This window comes from Silurus meridionalis, chromosome 11 (genome assembly GCF_014805685.1).
Source record: "Silurus meridionalis isolate SWU-2019-XX chromosome 11, ASM1480568v1, whole genome shotgun sequence".
Lineage (NCBI taxonomy): Eukaryota > Metazoa > Chordata > Actinopteri > Siluriformes > Siluridae > Silurus > Silurus meridionalis.
Genome location: NC_060894.1, coordinates 22,237,614 through 22,257,636, shown reverse-complemented (window position 1 = coordinate 22,257,636; position 20,023 = coordinate 22,237,614). Strand labels below are relative to the sequence as shown.

The 20,023-nt window shown below is 40.3% G+C and overlaps 3 protein-coding genes across 3 annotated transcripts; 1 reads left to right on the top strand and 2 right to left on the bottom strand.

Annotated features, from left to right (window-relative positions):
- Positions 1–1,429: 1,429 nt before the first annotated feature.
- tmem120b (transmembrane protein 120B) lies at positions 1,430–9,723 on the bottom strand. The gene is made up of 12 exons (XM_046861223.1): positions 9,589–9,723; positions 8,873–8,991; positions 7,763–7,879; positions 5,670–5,729; positions 4,368–4,463; positions 4,184–4,273; positions 3,983–4,048; positions 3,453–3,514; positions 3,265–3,357; positions 2,194–2,258; positions 1,965–2,033; positions 1,430–1,858 (listed from the first exon to the last, which is right to left on the bottom strand). The coding sequence occupies exons 1-12, from the start codon at positions 9,664–9,666 to the stop codon at positions 1,736–1,738; spliced, it is 1,038 nt and encodes a 345-aa protein (XP_046717179.1). The 5' UTR covers positions 9,667–9,723; the 3' UTR covers positions 1,430–1,735.
- Positions 9,724–10,672: 949 nt separating this feature from the next.
- Positions 10,673–14,021, top strand: morn3 (MORN repeat containing 3). Its single transcript, XM_046861224.1, has 5 exons — positions 10,673–10,922; positions 11,578–11,735; positions 11,870–12,026; positions 12,969–13,153; positions 13,637–14,021. The coding sequence occupies exons 1-5, from the start codon at positions 10,778–10,780 to the stop codon at positions 13,712–13,714; spliced, it is 723 nt and encodes a 240-aa protein (XP_046717180.1). The 5' UTR covers positions 10,673–10,777; the 3' UTR covers positions 13,715–14,021.
- Positions 14,022–14,962: 941 nt separating this feature from the next.
- Positions 14,963–18,996, bottom strand: orai1b (ORAI calcium release-activated calcium modulator 1b). Its single transcript, XM_046861225.1, has 2 exons — positions 18,696–18,996; positions 14,963–17,851 (listed from the first exon to the last, which is right to left on the bottom strand). Exons 1-2 carry the CDS (start codon positions 18,807–18,809, stop codon positions 17,300–17,302), a joined length of 666 nt encoding a protein of 221 aa, XP_046717181.1. The 5' UTR covers positions 18,810–18,996; the 3' UTR covers positions 14,963–17,299.
- Between the last annotated feature and the right edge of the window lie 1,027 nt (positions 18,997–20,023).

Below are 20,023 nucleotides of genomic sequence, written 5' to 3'. Positions count from 1 at the left end.
GGCTTCTCCTGTAGGGACAGAACAGACAGTCCTGTTTTGATGGAGAACAGATTTAGCAGGAGAATTTGGTGCTGTTTAATTTTGGGCTCAGGTGGTGCAGTGTTGAGTCACTCACTGCAGACACACTGCCATTACACTGCACTGACTTTAATGGACATTTAGATCTTCAGCACCCCCTAGTGGATAATTACTGTATCTGACCAATCACAAAACAAAATTTCATCATGTGACTTCATCTCCACCAATCACATTTATTGGATATGAACCCCCTCCCTGTTTTATCCAACGACAACAACGTCTTGGATTATGAATGATGTTGAATTATACAATTTTTCAGTAACAGTAATGAAAGTTTTACATTCAAATAATTATTCTAAATAAATGTAATTTTATTATAAAAATTGATATTTACTTGTTTTTAGCTGCAGGGAAAACTGTTGCTGCATAGTTAATAAAATATATCGTATTTTTTAACAATTGTTTAGTGAATTTTCTCTAATTAGACACAAATGCGACGAACTCCTCCATGTGGATCAGAATATATGTACAGTAGAACAGAACGGATTATAAACCAAAGATCTGCAAGCTGCAGAACATCAGACACTTACTACAAGAGATACAAGTTTTAACATGATAATGAACGATATACGAGGTGGTATCAAAAAGTTCGGAGACTCGCTCTGTTTTCAAGAAAGTATTTTATTTCTCTACATTTCCACACAATCACCTTCAAAATAGTCTCCTTACACAGTAAAACAGCGCCCCCAGTGGTCTTCTGGAACACGGTCTGGAAGGTGTCATACACCTGCAATTCGCAATCGGATCTACGCAACAGTGTCAAAAAGTTGGTCTGGATCTTCATCTTCAGGAAGAGGGTGAAGTCCACAGGAGCAGAATCTGGTGATTAGGGTGGGTGCGGATGTGAAATCATGTGGATTGTTCTCCGACGATCATCATGCACGAGTTGCTGAATGTTTTTTAGTGGTTGAGCTGGTCGAAAGTCTTCCTGATTCCACGTCGTCTTCCAGAGATGTTCTTCTGCTCGTGTGCCACTTAAAACACCTCCAATGACTCGCCATATGTGAAACGTCTCCGTGTCAGATTTGCAGTTCCATGCAGAATTTCACGTTCGCTCTTTGTTCCAACTTTGAAAAACTCGCAGATTCCTGGTCAGAACAGCACCAGTTACAACATAAGTCTCGAAACGTTCTGATACCACCGCATATATATATATATATATACACATAATACACTTCATATTTTATACCAACTAAACTGAGCTGAAAAAACAGTCAATTAGAACATTTCCTAATTGAATCTATGAACCCAAAGACGTCCTCCAATCAAGAAAACAAAATTCATACGCATCACATACACAACATACAGAATATATTAGAAGTCTGAAGCACCAAGACGCAGAAAACACAGGTTTTATTTAGCATCGTTTATTAATAACCCATCAGAGTCCCCTTTCTCCTCGTGAATCGCGGATCACACGTGCTGCCGTCTCCAGCAGCAGGCGCACGTGTAAACGTTCACAGCGAGCGCGAGTAAAACGTGTCAAATCACTGAAATGTCCATCACCTAACACACCCGAGAGAAGCCTAAGCGCATGTGGAGGATCGAGACTCGGCGCTCGCTCCTCCTTTTTTCAGAACGTGGTCTCGTTAGTGATGAGGATGTCGCCAGGACAGCCATGCCTGAGGTCACGTGACCCCACTCAGGGAGAGTGGTTTTAGTTTTTCTTCTCCTCCTCCTCCTCGTGGTTGTTCTTCTGTACCTTCTGATGGACCACCTTCAGCGTGGTAAGAAAGTTACCCAGGAACAGCACGAGGAACGTCAGAGCCAGCATGAACACCTGGGGCATGCAACAAGCACACACAAACGTGTCACAGGTCATGCTTGTGTATGAAGCTGTGTGTGTGTGTGTGTGTGTGTGTGTGTGTGTGTGTGTGTGTTTCGACCTGCCACTCTTTACAGTCGTCCCGTGCAGCAAGTTTGAACAGAGTCATTGAGTTGTACAGCTGCCAAAACTGCAACAAAACATGCATCAGAATCGAATTCATGAGCCAGAACCGTATTTCTGCTCTGTCTTTATGATCTTTATGTAGCGTAGGAAGATATTTAGCTAAAACAGCTAAAGTTAGAAAGTGAATAACAATAAAAATCGTTCAGTGTACTGTTCAAACTCACATGTCCAAAGAACAGGAACGGCAGGAGGAAGGTCAGTCCTCTCCACATCCATGACTGAAAACCCTCTAAACCAAAACATACAAAAATATATATTATATATACACACACACACACACAATATAAATATATACACACACACACACACACACACACACACACTCGGTTAGTGACCTGAACCGAGCCCTAAATTCTTTTCTTTTTTTAAGCTGAAAAATAAAATCAGTTTTTACGAGTGTGTGACGATCAGAGAGAATCGCACCAGCAACTGAAAGCTGATTGGCTGTTGCATGTTGGTCTCATTTGTAGTTGTAATACAGCAAATTATATTTGGAGCAGCGAAGAGAAAAAACTGCAAAAACCACAGAAACTAACAACAACAACAACAAAAACTGCTGTGTGAGCATTTTAATGAGCATCACAGGCAGCGTTGACCTGATTAAAACTATAAGATTATTTTTTCAAGATTTTCCAAAATGTCTCTATACTTTTTAAAGACACCACAGAAAACCTGTGTGAGATTCTTCAGACACAAGTGTGTTAGTAAAGTCAGGTAGTGACGTAGGTGAGAAGGTGAGGAGGCCTGGGGTGCAGCCAGCATTCACATTCATACTAATAGGGTTGGAGCTCTAAATCTCCATCTTCCAACCTGTGTAAAGCAGATGTTCATGAAGCTGGCTTTGTGCACAGGGGTATCGTCATGCTGGAACAGGTTTGGATCTGCTCGTTCAAGCGAAATGAAAATTTCATGCAAATACAACTGTGCACCTCCGACTTAGTAGGAACAGTTTGGAGAAGAACCACATCCTATTTGGGCAATTTATCAAATCCTACCTACATATTTTTGGAAAGGGGAAACCCCCGAGGGAACCCCCCCTCAGAAAAACTCAACACAAACAAAAATGCCCTGACCTACCAACCAAAACAGTAATACACAAGGCGTCCCCCAAGTCCAACACCATGGAGGATAAACACCAAAACACTCTATAAATCTAAAAGCACAGTATGTTGGTGTATTGGTGATGGTGATACTCTGGTGGCAGCCAGTGTGGTCTGTTGATGTGTAGATCTCACCTACTGTCAGGTCCAGCTGATTCCTCTCCCCTAAAGCACGCAGCCGATACAGACACCCGCTCTGATAATAATACTGCAGAAACTGCACAAAACCTGCAACATGCACACACATGGCCCAGAAATGACAACATGGACTGATGGATGTTTTGGTTCTAATGCTCAGATGACTGACGTTCAGCAGCTCTTACTCTGGTAGATGGAGAAGGCCAGGAACTGACTCCTGAACCTCTGATATATCACACCCTCAGGCCTTAAAGCAGATAAAATACAGTTAGGAAACATTGTTTACGTGTAGAGCTGCAAAGAGGAGTAACATTTCCAGGAACTTTAAATGGGAATTTCATCTGGGAATTTATAAGAAATAATTATAAATTTGGGGAAATTTATAATCAAGTGTTTCATATACAAACATGTTGTTTGGACATTTTGACTTAGATTTTTTAAACATAGATGTATGAAATATTTATGTAATTTACATGAAATTTTGATGATTGTAGAAATGATGTGTGTGATGTGATGTAGAAATGTACAGTGCCTGTAGGGGGCGTGGTCTCAGGAGCCCTGCAGTAAGCGTGCTGTGCAGGAAATGAAATTAATTTTGTAAATTCCCAGTTTATTCCCATGGAAAGTTTCCAGTCTTAAAAATTCATGGAATTTTGCGACCCTAGGTAAGTGTGTTTTAATTAATTATTTATCTTTGCCCACAGGAGCATCTCACCAGGTCAGCATGACACCCGAGAGAAACGTGGAGACGTAGTGATGTAAAACCCACCAGCCTTTAATTCTAAAACACACACACACACACACACACACACACACACACACACACACACACACAACACACCTGTTACACACTTGACCGAGCTTCTCCAAGGCTACCTGGGAAAGGGAATTGTCTGATTAGGTTTGTAGGTGTCACCTGGAGCCGTTGTTGATGAGGATGCTTTCTCTGATGGTCAGTGTGCAGTAATACCACACCAATAAAAAGTTGAAGATTTCATCTATGACTCTGGGACACACAGTAAAAGAAAGACGGTTTACTTTCGGTTCTGTATAATTGTGTTCGTGCATGTCAGAGCAGCAGGGCACGGAGCAGATCTCACCGGTAGTTCAGCAGGAAGAGGCATGTGATGGCACCCAGCAGCAGGATGATGGTCATGCACAGCTTGAACTTCTCATACTCATCCTTATAAGCAAACCTGCATGACACAGAGAGAGAGAAAGAGAGAGAGAGAGAGAGAGAGAGAGAGAATATCAGCGTTCACCGCAGCCATTCGTACTGAACATCTGTTTACGGTGGCTGAGAAGTGCAAAACTATTTCAAAAACAAAATAAATCCAAAGACCCAAACAATTCAGATAAACCAGAAGAGGCAGGTTCGGTTCAGTTTGTGAATAAAATACTCACCGCTCAGTAGACGAGACGTCACATCTGCCGTCCAAAATATACAGGAAATAGAAAATTGTGTCTCTCATAAGTTTGTTACTCATAAAACTTCTCTTGCACGTGTGTGAAGTTTTGCGTTTACTTTATTTTCCCGCAAACAGGCTGTCGAAATGAATGCGTTAATAACACGTTAACGCAAATTCATTTTAACGCCACTAATTTTATAAACACGCGATTAAAGCGTCGCACATTTCTGTTTGACCATTTTTATAAAAAATATAAATAAATATAAAAAGAGGCGAAATTAAGACCTTCAATGCAACACATTTATTCACAAAGTCCTCACTTTAATCAGATATTTTTATTCACTTTAATACTTCACTGAAAAATACTTTTAAATCACTAAACATTAATTTTACTGATGTGCCTCAAGTTTTAAATTGAGCACCGAAATTCGCCATGATGCACATCCGGCGATTAAATCCGTCCGTGTGGAAACGTAGCAAAAGTTCCTGATGAATTACGTTATTTAAAATGGCTGAATTACTTAAAAACATTAACAAGATTTTTTTTTTCACGTTTTTGTACGTTTAGTTTGATTTCACTAATCATAAACATACATTTGCATAAAGCATATATATTTGTCCATGTCCATGTTGATTAGAGTGTTAAAAACTTCAATTGGAGGTACATTTAGAACAGATAAAAATTTGATTAAATTGCGATTAATCACAAGTTAACATGATAATCGTGTGATTAATCGCAATTAAATATTTTGTCCATTGACAGCTCAATTGTTTACACTTTTACACACACACGACTTCCTCCTGCCGAAGCCTGTTGTACTTCCTGTATATCTTGTATACCAGGTGTCTCGTTTTCCATTCACAAACTATACCTACCTTTTCCGGGTTATCTGAATTGTCGTTGTGTTTTCTGATGTGTTTTCGGATGTTTATTTGATTTGCACTTCTCGGCCACCGTATCTATTAGACTTTAAACAGAAAACGAATTCTTACTTCGCCTGGTTGCTGAGTAGCGTCACGTTCACATTCCCAAGGACCAGGTTTAAATACAATCTGATGAGGAAAAGAGAAGCAGAAAACAAGCAGAGGAACGTATAAAAACAGTACAGAAATGTTTTGAATTTGCACTGCGTTATTTTTTGAGGTATCAGTGATATAGTCCAGGAAGCAGATCGGACTTCATCTCAATCAGACATATCCAGTTTGAGACGGAAATCTCCAGCTCCATGTCTCGACTCTGGAAAGTGCACAGTGCTGCTTCTCAACCCAAGAGGTTTGACACAAGGGCAAAGACGAAAGATCAGGACGATATTGTGTTATTTATATAAAATAATCGTAATTCTATTCAGATCTTTTACAAATAAATAGCGTAACTACGAAATTTATACTGATAGTTTTTCCAGCTCGTCTCTGTTGCTGAAGCGGCTGAAAAGGTCCACCGTCTTTACGAGAGCGGCCTCTAGAGGAGAATCACTGACACCACATGCTGTTTGTTATCACACGAGACCCTGCGCGCTGCACGAAGAGCGCTATATTACATTTATTATTTATCAATGATATAATTATATTAATTTCCTTTAGCTCATTTTAACGATTCAGAACTTTTTTTTGTAATAAAGACCAGTACTAGTTTACATGGAGTGTTTTTTTTATTAATCGGTTATTGGCAAGTACAATCCAGCCGAGCTATCAGTACCAGTATAATCCAGCATCAGTCGACCTCTAATTCTTACATATTTACTTTCTGATTAAAAAAAAAAAAACAACAGTCTTTTGTTTTAATGAGCATTAATGTGTGTGTTATGGTGTAAACATGTTTGTTTTAGAGTGGTGACATGTTGTTTTTTTTCTCTGTTTGCAGAAGGGGTGTGCGAGTGTGGAGTCCACTTTGTGTAGGATGTTGGTTATTATGAAGTGCTTGGAGAGAGGATTTGGAGTCTGTGCAGATTAGAAAATGCCGTCCTCGTCCTTGTGTGCTCTCTATCTGCTCTACTTGAACTTTAAATGTAAAAAGTGGAGAGTCCAAAACCATCAAACACTGTGATGAAACAGTCCCTCATGAGAAACATCTTAAGAAAGATAGACCAAAAGCTACCTCTGCTGCAGAGGATAAGAATTATTATCTAATTTAAATAAATGTCTCTCTGAGGTGGGAGACATATTTTATCACCCACTGTTTAGAAAAGACTGCGTGAGGCCTTCATGGTAAAATCAAGAAGAGAATTACTTGAACCAAGAAATGGACATTAGATCAGTGGAAATCTGCCTTCGGTCTGAAGAGTTGATTATAGTATGGAGTTCGATGATCAGCTGTGGCGCCCCCTAATGGGAGCAGCCTAAAGAAGATTATATCACACACACACACACACACACACACACACACACACACACACACACACACACACACACACACACACCTCTAGAGCTAGGATCAGGGCACGAGTCTTAGCTGTAAAGACGGAGCTCTGCACAGGATTACTGATACCACGTAGACACGCCTTTGCTGCATATGGATCCATCGGTATACACAGGTCGAATTTCAAGAGTAGATTTCAAGTTGAGGGAATAAAATCAGCACAGTAACCCAATCAAATAATCTCCATATTTAAGAGCAGATCAAATTATGGATAGTCATTAAAAAAAACGCCATTGCACATTTCAAATCCCTGTGCACGTACGTCTTAGCAGATACAAAGCGCAAACACGCGCCTCCCAGCACAGAACAGCGAGTGACGGACGCAGGATGGACAAAGCTCCTTTCTTCCTCACTGACTGGGATGACGTCGAGGCACCAGTGTCCTCCGCTGTTTACCAATATTACTCATCCTGCAGAGATCCAGATTTCTGCAACGTTCGGATTGAGTGCAAAGGTTGCCAGATTGGGAAAGTTTGCATGTACGGCTTCAGGGTTGAGCATCGTGCACTTGTGTCTCAGACACGTTCGGTCAAGTCGCACAAACACACACACACACACGTTATGAAAGATCAGAATGGAGATAAACAACAGATGTGAGCCATTGTGAATGTAAACAAAAGGAAAGATCTCGATCCCTGCATGTCAGGAGAACCTGGGAATCTGAACTCACCCGTTCTTCTTCGGCAGGTATGCCTCCATGTCAAAGAAGACATTCTGCTTCTCTTTAATCTGCGCCTGCAGGGAGTTTATGCTCAGGGAGTCTGTGTCGTTGCTTGTTTTTACGCATCTGAAAGCACACAAATATCCTTCGTGAGCTTTTTAAATAAACTCGATCCCAATATACAATGACAATATACAGTAGTGTGGAAAAGTCTTGATATACTTATTTAATTTTTCACTCTCCTTATGAAGATAAAAACAAAAAAAATGCAGGAAATATGTACAATAATAGTTTTTGGGTAAAAGTCAGTAGAAATGTCACTTGTCTTTGCACTAAATACATCAACTCTTTTGCAGAGAGTCACAAAGTTTTCTCAAAAAAAAACATGCTGTCTATATTTATTATTTTATTTTCCTACTATTATAGATTATATATTTTTTATAAAGCACCAGCACACCGTGACAAACTCCTTGTAAATGCAACTCATCATACTCGGCAATAAAGATGATTCTGACCTTCAGCACTTCCCAGAGTTCAGATTTACATTCTTTCTTTCTCTGTCCAGATGATCCCATACTGCATCTACAATATTTAGATCTGGACATTTTGGAGGTCAGTCCATGACTTTGTGTTTTATAAGTTTTTCCCGTTCAGAATATGATTTAATGTACCTGGGATCGTTATCAGGCTTGTAGATACAAAGATAGAAGGATGAAAGATGGATAGACGGATAGTAAACATTTTATGCAGAGAAACATGCCGGTTGGTTCCAGTCAACCCGATTCTGACATCCTCGAGCCTCAAGCATTTTGTAGACCATAGCTAATAAAGAAATGCTGTCCGATATGTCCCGTTCCTCCGGGAACGGCATGTTCTTTCTGGGATACTGATCAGAAGGTCGGAGGGGTTCAAGCCCAAGTATTGCCAAGCTGCCACTCTTGGGGCTCGTGAGCAAAATCTTAACCCTCTGTGTTTCACTGTGTTGTAAAGTACATATAACAAATATAAAGCTCATTTCATTATTTCAATGCCACCAAAGTAAACTTCAGTAACGTCCTAGAGTCTGCTTTTGATTGGCTCATGCGAACGCGTCCGACGGACTTAAAAATATAAACCTACTGACGAAGCGTGTGTCCGAGCTCTTTAAGGCCTTTCCTCTGTTTGCATATGGCACTGCTGCAGATAGCTTGCAGGTGTGTGAGCTCCTCCAGCTTCAGCCGGTACACCTTATGAGTTTCCTGCAACAAAAAAAAAACAAAACAAAGATAATGAACCTGGAAACGGTTTAATCAGAAAAAAAAACAGTGGATTTATAAAAGACATGAATAGACACGATAAGGGTTTGATAGCACAGACTCAGTCCAAATGTCAGGAAACCAAAAGACACATTTAAGAAAGATATTAGAAATGAAGATGTGGTTAAACATTGAGGTTCTGCTGGTTGTGAAGGAGGAAACAGTGCCCCACTGAGCTCAGGATGATGATCAGATCAATAATCAGTAAACATGCAGCTGATCACACACTCAGGATTAACATATAGATACAGATATATACACAGAAACCCTTATAATGTTAGTTATTCATCATCCTCACATCAACCACACGCTCCTTCAGAACATTTCAGTCACTCAGAAAGAATAAAAGCAGAAAAGAGAACTTTAGTGTTGAAGGTGTTGTGAGTGGAATCACAGCCCTGTGCTGCTAAGACTGCTAGCTCTCATCACTACAGCGCTAAGCGACAACACTTCTCTGATGTTTTCATCTTTATTCGCTTTATTATTCCTTCAAAAAAAAATAATATGACAGTCTAAGAAATAATTAACCAACGTCCAAACCTGAAGCTGTTGAAACTCTTTCTCTATCTCTTCCCATTCACTCCGATATCGCTCCAGTGACATTGTACCGACTGCCATGCTCACCTGCTCTCTCACTTAGTAGACAACCGGCAGTGCGCATGCGCGATATTTTCACTCATGCGCGTTGACAGCCCGGGTTAGAATTGCAACGCGCATGCGCAGTAGTACTTGCTATCTGTGTGTGTGTGTGTGTGTGTGTGTGTGTGTGTGTGTGTGTGTGTATTATTTTATATATATATATATATATATTCCATAAACGTCCCCTTTGGTCTTCCTATTTCCTCCTTCCTGGTGTCTCCATCCTCAGCATTCTCCTACGGATATACCCCATTTCACTCCTCTGAACATGTCCAAACTATCTCAATCTCACCTCAGTCTCATGTCCTACATGCGCTGTCCCTCTAATAAACTAATTTCTAATCCTGTCCATCGTCGTCACTCCCAATGAACATCTTCAGCTCTGCTACCTCCAGCTCCACCTCCTGTCTTTTACTCAATGCCACTGTCTCTAATCCATACAACATCTCAGGTCTCACCACAGTCCTATAAACTTTCCCTTTCACTCTCACAGATACTCTTCTATCACAAATCACTCCTGCTATCACTCTTCTCCACCCACTCCACCCTGCCTGCACTCTTTTCTTCACTTCTCTAACACTCTCTCCATTACTCTGCACTGTTGAACCCAGGTACCTGAACTCCTCAACCTCTTCCACCTCTTCTCCCTGCAACCGCACCACTCCACTCTCCTCTCCCTCATATTCACACATGTACTCTGTCTTACTCCTAATGGGTAATAATAAAATCTCATGAACCATTAAAACCAAAACATTTTACACTTCTTAATCGGAAATAAAACAGTATTATCTTAAAATGTCCCTTTTTGCCTGAGAATATAAAGAGTTTTAAAGATATCGGGTAAAACATAAAAAAAATAACAGTAATATCTGTTAATCATTTCTCTTTATTTTTCCAATATTACTTGTAAAATGTGAAGCTTTGCTCTGTGGCACATGCGCAATGCTTTGATTTGGCACTTCCGCCATTAAGCGTCTGATCTGTTTCTATGGTTACTTGGAAGTAAAAGGACTTGAGTTGAATGGCTGAAGTTCACACTATAGTCAGCAGGATTTACTGAATATAAAAAAGCCCTCGTATAAGTGCAGTTATGCCTTTCCTGAAGAAGCCCAGAGAAACCGAGTCTCTTGTGAAAATAGCGGATAAAAAGGCTCAGAAGAACGGAATCCGGCACACGGTGTTCAGCGCGAACGGAGACAAATACACCGGAGAATGGCGGGCAAACCTGAGACACGGTAACTCACTCACCTGTCCTCACCTGTCCTCACCTGTAACTCACTCACCTGTCCTCACCTGTCCTCACCTGTAACTCACTCACCTGTCCTCACCTGTAACTCACTCACCTGTCCTCACCTGTCCTCACCTGTAACTCACTCACCTGACCGCCTTCATCCTGCTGGAACTACTGTCTTATTTCTTCATCATTTTTCTCAATAACTGTGTTATTGTACATGCGCAATAGGCCTCCATATCCACCTGATTGATGATTATAGTGATTATTCTGGTTCTGGTTCTGTTTTGATTCTGATTCTTCCTAACTCTGGAGATTGTGTCATTTCTAAGAGATTTCTGTTATATTATAATCCCCTGTTTATTCTGTAATAGACAGACAGACAGCCAGACAGAGAGAGACAGACAGACAGACAGACAGACAGAGAGAGAGAGAGAGAGAGAGAGAGAGAGAAAGAGAGAGACAGAGAGACAGACAGACAGAGAGAGAGAGACAGACAGACAGACAGAGAGAGAAAGACAGACAGACAGACAGAGAGGCAGACAGAGAAAGAGATAGATAGATAGATAGATAGATAGATAGATAGATAGATAGATAGATAGATAGATAGATAGATAGATAGATAGATACATCTTTCAGACTCTTTGCTTTGGGAACAGGACAGGGGACACAAGTGTGGAAGAGATCTGGAGTAATGTATGAAGGTGAATGGGAGCAGGACCTGCGTCACGGCTACGGGCTCCTCAGCAAACTGCAGCCATCAACTAATGAATATGTCAAAGTTTATTTGGGCTCATGGAGAAATGATAAGAAAGAGGTGAGGTTCACTCTGAAGGCCGATGCTGTTCTTTTACATGACATGAAGACATGATCACAATTTACAGTTTAGAAACATGTTTGTTTATTTTAATGAACTGAACTCTGTTCTACCTGTAACCTGTGTGTGAGCAGGGGTTCGGGACACGTTACTACAGCTCATCAGCACGGTATGAAGGCGAGTGGGTGCAGAACGAGAGGAGCATGGGGAGGATGAAGTATGAGAATGGAGATGTTTATGAAGGAGAGTGGCTGAGGGATAAACCCCACGGTCAGGGCACGCTTTGGCTCGGTAATAACATTCTTCACCAGAACACTCTGAACCCGCTTTTATTATCAAAGCCTAGATAGAGGGAGTGAAATGATTTAAAGAGGAAAGAAATACACTAGTGTAGACACCAAGCACTTTTTTTATGTCTCAACCAGTTAGAGGACAAAGAGCAGGAGGAAAAACCCAACATGGTGAACTGAAAACCTTAGGAATATTTAACATTTGACTATAACTGTGGCTAAATAGTCACGTGTAGAGTTACAGAAGGATGCACATAGGGATGATAAGATTCACTGATTCAAATCGGTGCATCAGTATAAGTTAACGACGTGATGCATCAATTTAAAAAATGTGCATCGGATACAAGATGGGATTTGTATCTTGATGCATCATTTTTTTTACATTTTTGTTTTTGTAAAGATTATTTATTTATATATAATTATTAGTAGATGCGCTACACTGTTATTATGTAGAAAGTGACCATTATATTGTGACTGATATTTTATATCTTTTCTCATCACTAAACTGTATCTCGAGCGCGTTCTCTCAGCACCACTGCTGCTACGTGAATATGACGTACTGCAAGACTACGGAGACGAGGCGTGTCCTGAGAGTCAGAGAATACAGATTAACATGGCAGAGGTAGAGCTGTAACTTCCTGCAGAAACAATAGGAAAAGAAGCTAGAAGTCAGAAGGCGCTTAAGTAAATTGATGATTTGCTGTCTGTCTGAACCGAAGAAATAAAAGCGGACTGTCTGCACCATATTGAATTGCATTTTATCGCCTTGTGTTGAATCGAATCGAAATCGGATGTGCATCGAGATGCAAATCGAATCAGTTATGGAGATGCACATACCTTTACTTAATAACAGCAGCTTAAGTTTGTAATACGAGTTCCTGAAATATACATCATGTCAGTGAATGAGGGATGAATCACACTGAAACCTCTGTATGTGTGTAAGCGAATGGGAACAGGTACGAGGGCAGCTGGACAGACGGGAAGAAACATGGACATGGACGCTTCTTCTACACCGACAGGGGACAGCTGTACCAGGGCTTCTGGGTAGACGATGTGCCGAGGTGCGGGACGGTGTGTGATTACAACAAGAAGAATGCGCATACACCAACGCTGTACCCCATCCCCCCGGTAATACAACACCTTTAACCTTAAACACAGTGGGCAGTGTGTGTGTGTGTGTGTGTGTGTGTGTGTGTTTGTAGGAAGGATTCGTTTTAGAAACTTGACCACAATATTCGTTCAATAAATGTTTGAACAAATAATTCTAATGTGTACTTCAGTTGATTTACACTGATATTAAATCTTTTCTAGCACATTATTTTGAACAGATTTCAGTGCGACAGTGTGTGTGTGTTTATTCTCTCTGATATTAAATCTTTTCTAGCACATTATTTTGAACAGATTTCAGTGCGACAGTGTGTGTGTGTTTATTCTCTCTGATATTAAATCTTTTCTAGCACATTATTTTGAACAGATGTCAGTGCGAGTGTGTGTTTATTCTCTCTGATATTAAATCTTTTCTAGCACATTATTTTGAACAGATGTCAGTGCGAGTGTGTGTTTATTCTCTCTGGCTGTCAGAGTCACACTCGCTGCCTCCCTGCTCTGTAGGTGATGCTGCAGGACGTTCGGTCCGTACTGACGGAAGAACACAGGCGTTTCTGCAGCAACAGAGAAGATTACAAATAAAAATCAACTGCTGAATCCGAGTGAATTTCACCCAATCAGATCTAACGTGTGCACGTGAGAACGCGTTTCAGCCATTAGAACTGGACCATACTTCCTCACGTTTTTTTTTTTATTATTTTTTATACATAACCGCAGCCATTTTTATACATATAGTCAGTACACAGAGAGACATCTGCTCCTTTTTGTCTCACACAGGAACAAGAAAAGCACAAATGATTTGTCTTTACAGAATACAAGAATATACACTGACAATATAAAGTGTTCCCATACAAATAAAATGTATATGCTCTATATCACTCAAAGTTAACCCGGGGTGATCTTTAATTCATAATGGCGAATATGAGATGGAACTGCTTCCTGGCTCTCATTAGAGGTCACCGAATGATTAGGCATTAAACTCATTCAACTGGATTATTGGAATTGGAAAATTAATATTATTTAATGTTTATGATTTCATAATATGGCAACTTCCATTCATGTTTGGTAAAATGCAACTTTTATTATTCCAAGTTAGATTTTTTGGCCCTTCATTGGAATAAGATTGTGCTCTATATAATATATGCTTGCTGTCCACTTTATTAGGAACACTTGTGCATTTATGCACATCTCTAATCAGCCAATTGTAATAATAATGAAATTGTGCAGATCAAGAGATTCAGTTAATGTTAACATCAAACCTCAGGGTTGTTGGATGTTGAAACCGTTCGGCAACATGTGCCGTTTTTAATAATGTTGAAAAGATCCAGGGCGAATCGCAGAAGATGCTCGACACGTTTCAGAAGAACACTGGGGACAGTGTATTGCTGTTAACAAGTCTCCAAACCTTTTGATACCACTGCGTGCTTTAGAGACTGTTAATCTTCAGGAAATTTTACAGTGTAGATTTTACACAGAATGGCGTGAAAAACAAAAAAACATCCTATGAGCAATAAGGGAAAAATGACCTGATTGGTCCTAACTGCCATGGAGGATGAGTAACTCACTGGACGGTTGGAGACCATGTGTGTGTGTCTATGATAGCCTCAGATTTCTGTTCTACGCCGACAGAAATGGAACCTGATGTGGTCTTCAGTAGTGGCCAATCCAATTTTCATCATTCATACGAGGAATCACGTGTGTTTGACGTGAACAGTAACCGGAGCTCCGTCTTTGCGTTGTGTACTTGCAGTGTGATTGGGTGATGAGTGACTGAAACTCAACTCTGTACTCAAACAAAATGTACAGCAATATAAAACTCCGGAGACATGCTCTGGTATATTCCATTTTATTTCATTTCAGATTTCCAACCATATAAAACTCACTACAAACACTGCTGTTGTAAACCGTTTGTACACTGTGTGTGTGTGTGTGTGTGTGTGTGTGTGTGTGCGTGTTGGCAATTAAGCTAAAATCACGAAACGTCAAGGCCACGTCAACACGAGACCCACGTTTGCTAGAAGAAGCCGTTTTGTGATTCGTGTAAGACCCATGAACCATGTGATCAAATAGCTTAAAGGATTTAAAAAGCTCCACCTGACCCCTAGATGAGGAATGTGTGTAGTCTAAAATGATTCAGACATTCAATTCATAAAATACAAATACGGTACATTAATTTGTTTTTTAATTAAGGACCAGTCGACACTCTGCTCCGCAGCAGTATAAATGTGGCTCCTCGGCCTGCTAATGAACCGCCTCACTGCCTTTAAACCGGCGGAGGGAATTAAGGGAAGGAGACGGGGTGAGTGTTTTAAGTGGTACTGAAATGCACAGGCAGCAGAGGTCATGGAAATAATTACAGTTCAGTTCATTAAACAGAAAATCAGGACACGCCGGAAGAGTCAATCAAAACTGTTTGGCACGCAACGATGTAAAGAATCAGTGATTGTGGCTCCAATCCAGAGCGACTTACAGTGATCTCATTTCTACAACTGTACACTGATCTCCAGTGGGGACGGGATTTAAACTCACAACCTTCAGATCAGAAATCCATCTTAGCGAATGAGCTACAGTAATTTAATACCAGCACACGCCAGTTACACCAATCAGCAAGAGCATTAAAACCACTGTAGGTCACATGAACAGCGTTAATTATCCTGTTACAATGGCACCAATCACATGGGTGGGATTTATGATATACTCAAAAGCAGACCAAGTTCCACTCCTTCACAGATCATCCTCATCCAGCAGGATAATGTTCCCTATTACACTGCAAAAACTGCTCAGGAATGGTTTCATGGAACATGACAAAACGTTCAAGGGCTCCAAAATTCCCCAAACTTCAGTCTGATCAAGTATTTGGAAAAACAAAAAAAACAAAACATACAATCCCATTGATGGCAGCTTACAGGACTTTAAATGGACTGGACAGATATCTCCAGGCATTTGACAACTCAGATGTTTAAGTGCCACAATGGAAACTACACAATACCAGGCAGGTGGATTTAATGTTACAGGTGATCTGTGTATATTTTGGTACAAAGATTTAATTACAGAATACTGAGCACATCAGTAGAAAGCGTGCTGTTGTATTAAAAATCACAGCAGGTTGTAAAATACATTTAAAAAGCAGGACATCATCCTTTAATCACCGTATATTCACTCCATGGCACACACGTTTGGTCACTCCGGATGCTGCACATAGACAGTGCACTGGACCATCATTAGTTGTTTGCTGGAAATGACACAGCAACAGTTTAAAAGCATTAACTGACCTCCGTATGATTCAAGGACCAACTCAATCAAAAAAAACAAAAAACAGTCTGACACTTTTACCCCCAATTCTACACTGATTTAATCATTCCAGGTCCCACCGTCTCCAAACGTTCAACAGCACTGTATCTGGACTCCGTAAAAGAAGTTCAATGATTCACAGTGTCGGAAAAAAAAGTGTCTGGAATGTCCAGATTCCAAACTTCACACGATGATTAACATCTACATCTCACCCGGAATCTGCACGTTCCAGCTGAGTGAGGAACGCTGTTCCGCAGTTGGGAATATTACCCCATGAGTTCATACGTGCATGTCTCCAATTAAGTAGAAAGTGGACTGATATTATATATGTGCATGTATTTTATATACATTTTGTTGTCCTAATAGTTGCCATGCATGCAAGGTGCTCAAGGAACTGTGGTTTGAAGAGCACCAGAAGACCACCGAAGCAAAAAAAAAACGGAAAATAAAAACCCTATATCAAGCTGATGGATTTTGGTACGTCATGGTACTTGATTATAGCTTAAAGAATTTGATATAGTTTACACAGATGTCTTTATCGTGATACACCGTCACACTGATAAATTGTCCCACTCCTAATTCACATTCAACAACAGACACAGTTTTACAGGAGTCTGGTATTTTTAGGACTCTTTCTATAAAAAGTCTTCTCAATTTAAAAATGCAGAATCAAGCACACACACACACACACACACACACACATATATATTAAAAAAACAAGTCAGAAATCATGCTCTAGATGGTTCCCACCAAATGGATTCAGGTGAAACCAGAGCTGCATTCTAGATTTCATCAACTCCTTTAAATAAACATGCGACACAATGACCTACAGACACAGATGTTTACGAAGCAGACTCAAGAAGGTCAAGGCGTCCTCTATTGAGAGGTTGGAGAGTGCAGCGCTGATGTTTCTCCTCTTTGGTCCAGCTCATTCTGAAGCCGTGTCAGATCCTCCAGCTCCTCCAGCTCCCGGAACTGGCGGTCGGTTTTGTGACTGACAAGCGAGCGGTAAAAATGGACAGCGAAGACGATAAAGATGAGGCCGAACGGCACCATGATAGAGGTGGAGGTGATGGCGGCGGCCACTCCGGCGGAGATCGTGCCGTTTTTCTGGTTCTTGGGCCTGATGGGTAAAAACTTGACCCAGCAGAGCAGGACGACCTCGGCGAGGAAGAGCAGCGTGCCGATGACGGTTGAGAAAGCCCAGGCCAGCTCGACGTGGCGATGCATACGTTCATGCGGAGACTCGCGTACCGAGTTCAGGTTGTGCACGTTGCTGACGGCCTCGATGTTGGGCAGGATGCAGGTGCTGATCATCAGAGCGAAAAGATGAACCGCCACCAACACTGTGGTACAGGCGCTGAAGGCAATCAACAGACCAGGGGGGTAATCGTGACTCGTATCCAGCTGAACCTCCACCATCGCCACCTACACACACACACACACACACACACACACACGGTTAGGGCTCTTTTGTGGTCTTCAAATGATTATATTATATAAAGGGGCCCTGATGAGCAAAAGAAAACATTCCCCACACCACTGCACCTCCACCAGTCTATGTATTCATTCTTCAATGGAAAGTTCTGACCATTCAGTTAAAACCCAGTGTGCAGCCTTAATGCGTGGAGATTTTGTAGCTCAAATCCAATTCCAAATGCAAGAACTCAAAGTAGAGACTCTACTACGACTCTCCCTGGTCAGTAGCTGTTGTGTGACTGGGAAACGTGATGGAACGTGGGAATTGGCCAGAAGTTATCAGACCGACCAGGTGACATTTTTTTTTTTTTTATCACTGTGACCATTTTTGTTCTTTATTCATCGGCGTGGAACCCAATGTGTTCTTCTACAGTTGTAGCCCACTCACCTTTCTGCTGATCATGATTATATCTAAGAATGCTTCCTGGTCATTTGCAACAAACCTGGTTCATTTTCCTTCAAACTCAAGCATATATTGCACCCACAGATCTACAACTTGCTGCATATTTGTCACAGCATCTAGTAAACATCTCAGCAGATCACTGAGATCCCATCTGAGATGTGAAGTGAAACTCCACCTGTATGTGACTGGATCACTGCATGCATGCGTGAAGATGTTTCTAATAAAGTGTCCAGGCAGTGAACCTTCATATTCGTGTTATGAGTCAATGATGTTCGATGGTTCGTCACTGCAGCACTGGAGATCATGAGACTGTGATGCGTCAATACGGAACATGAACCGGAAACCCAATACAGTATTTGCATTATAAAGAACAACCAGCTGCTCACTCACCATGGCGAAGCCGGACAGCAGCGCTGAAGTGCGGCTTGTGGCTTTGAGCTTCGCCCTGCTCAGATAGAGCTTCCGCCAGGACAGAGCCTGCAGAGACAGCTCACTTCCGCTCATCACAGCGCACAGGCACACGGACACGGACACGGACCACCGGATGGATCCCTGCGGTGGATTTACAGGTTTCTCATTAACGAGAGAAGCGAAAAAGATTCACCCGAGTAGATCTTCCACACGTCCCACAATCCACCACCTGCCCTAATGGAGCAGATACCCACAATCCACCGCGGTGCTCTCAGCTCCAACCTGCATTTACACATGAAGACACTTGGAGAGTTCTGAGTGCACATCATCATACCATTACCCAGTCTAAAATTATATAAAATATAAATATATAAAATCCTGAGTGCACATCATCATACCATTACCCAGTCTAACATTATATAAATAATATAAATATATATAATCCTGAGTGCACATCATCATACCATTACCCAGTCTAACATTATATAATATATAAATAATATAAATATATATAATCCTTAATGCACATCATCATACCATTACCCAGTCTAACATTATATAATATATAATATATAATATAAATATATATAATCCTTAATGCACATCATCATACCATTACCCATTCTGACATTATATAATATATATATAATATAAATATATATAATCCTTAATGCACATCATCATACCATTACCCATTCTGACATTATATAATATATTATATATAATATAAATATATATAATCCTGAGTGCACATCATCATACCATTACCCATTCTAACATTATATAATATATAATATATAAATAATATAAATATATATAATCCTTAATGCACATCATCATACTATTACCCAGTCTAAAATTATATAATATATAATATATAATATAAATATATAAAATCCCGAGTGCACATCTTACCATTACCCAGTCTGACATTATATATATATATATATATATATATAAATAAAATCTGCATGTTTTCCGTGGGATATAAGAATTAACAATATGTGATATGTATATATATATATATATATATATATATATATATATATATATATATATATATGTACAAAAGTTATACACGGTGTATAAATAAAATAATAAAATTCTATACAGAATAATAAAAGTGGTGTAGTGTAGAGTTCAGTGGGGTGATAATAGATGGGAAGAAACAAGGTTCATGCTACTCTTTATAACATTTAAATATCCGCTTTGCCCTTATTTTGTTACAATTTTAATTTAATTGAGTATTTGGACACAACCTAAAACCATATCTTTATATCCATATTCACTTCTTTTAGTAATGAAAG